Below are 2072 nucleotides of genomic sequence, written 5' to 3' on the forward strand. Positions count from 1 at the left end.
AAGTTTTCCGCAGCCATTTTCAAAAAAAAAAAAAAAAAGCTGTTAACAAAAAGAAAAAAACTGTTATTATTTCTTTGAAAATTATCTAAGCCTTCGCATATTATTAGATGCATGTATACATTAGGTTAATGAGCGAACAAATAATTAATAAGGGATGATTGGAAAATGAAAATGTAAAAATCGATATCGGAAAATTATACGAAAATTAAACTACCAATCTTTTAATTTGGAAAGTTTCCCGCAGCCATTTTCAACGCCAATGCACAAATAAGACACTAGATGAATAGGGGGATGAAATTAATTTGAAATGAATTGTTTTATCTAATTTGAATTTCTTCTTACTTGAATTATTTCTTTCCTTATATCCTTTCATTTATTAATTTAAAATACCCGAAGCATGGGATTGGAGTGGATTAAAACTTAATAAATAAAACAATGATTAAAATTAAGTAATACCGTTAAATCCAGGTTGCTATGGAAATTAGCAGAGCGCCGATTCCCGGTAACCATAAATAAGCCACTGGCAGTGCTACTACCACTTTCCTTGTGGATGGCTTCATTTGACGATTCATCCTTGTCGAACATTAGTGAATCGCAATTTACCGAATTACGCCTGCAAAATTTTAAGAAAATAAATAAGAAATAAAAAATGAAGGATAAAATGACATGAAAATGTAGAAATTCTAAAAAAAAAAACTAATCAATTTGATCGATTGATTAAGTAAAATTTCAAATTTTAAGATTCAATATCAAATGAATCAAATTATGATGTAATTCAATAAATCAAGTGACGAATAAACAAATCATTTTTATTAAAAAATGTAATATTAAATAATTCTATAAATGGTAAAATGCAAATGCATGATGCATTATGCAAATTTTTATAATTAGACACTGTGATTTGGCAGCAGGGAAATCATCATTAATTTAAGTAAAAAATTTACTCAAATTTATTTGTTTCTTTTTATATCTGCTTTTTTTTTCCTGTTAAAATTTGTTAAGGAAAAAAAATTTTGTTTCATGTCAGAAATGAGAAATTAAATGGCCATTTCATGAAATTTGCTCATTAATTATTTGGAAATTTAAAAAAATTCACAATTATTACAAGAACATTTTTTCTTTTTCACTTTTTAAAAATCTCTTTCATTTTTGCAAAACTCTCCCTTGAAGTAACTTTAACTTTCATTGCATGAATGTAATATTATACAAAATTATTGGTTATTGAGCTTTTAAAATAAATTCATTTCTAAATTTAGTCAACAAGTTTTAATTAGTTAGATGCTGAAATAAATCGCCAGAGCAAGTAGTAAAATTCAATCTTTTATTAATAATTAAATAATATCGAGAGGAAGGAATGATGACGCATGACTTAATAGATACATAATCTATTCCTATTATCGGTAACAAAATTAATGTTTAATAATTAGCATTTATGAATTGGTCCTTACATTTCACATTTCTCTTACCGTATAATATATGATCGATGTTTGAGGAATCTACTTGATTGCTACATATCCGGTATACGCATAATATTTCCTGATATAGCGACATTATCAATGTCACATTTAAATTTTAAATCAACTGTTTGAAATTATCATTCATAAGTTAAACAAATTCAGTAATTCATACATTCCACTAATGCTATTTATATATTTATAAATGATATTATTGATGAATTAAGATTTCAATTTATTCAGGGAATTGGAAGAAAAAAGAAAAATTGTATGACAGAAGAAATCATAAAAGGAAGAGCTATAAAATTTATTAAGAGTATGTAAAAATATAAGAAAAGAAAGAAAAAANANANANANANANANANANANANANANANANANANANANANATATATATATATATATATATATATATATATATATATATATATATATATATATATATATATATATATATATATATATATATATATATATATATATATATATATATATATATATATATATATATATATATATATATATATATATATATATATATATATATATATATATATATATATATATATATATATATATATATATATATATATATATATATATATATATATATATATA

General features: G+C 22.4%; 1 protein-coding gene across 1 annotated transcript; it reads right to left on the bottom strand.

The window, feature by feature from the left end:
• Positions 1–456: 456 nt before the first annotated feature.
• On the bottom strand, positions 457–613 carry LOAG_14967 (hypothetical protein; the record flags this gene model as incomplete). The annotated part of the gene is made up of 1 exon (XM_003150460.1): positions 457–613. A coding segment is annotated over one exon (157 nt), but the record flags the coding sequence as incomplete, so codon positions are not given.
• Between the last annotated feature and the right edge of the window lie 1459 nt (positions 614–2072).

This window comes from Loa loa (assembly GCF_000183805.2).
Source record: "Loa loa unplaced genomic scaffold supercont3.1409, whole genome shotgun sequence".
Lineage (NCBI taxonomy): Eukaryota > Metazoa > Nematoda > Chromadorea > Rhabditida > Onchocercidae > Loa > Loa loa.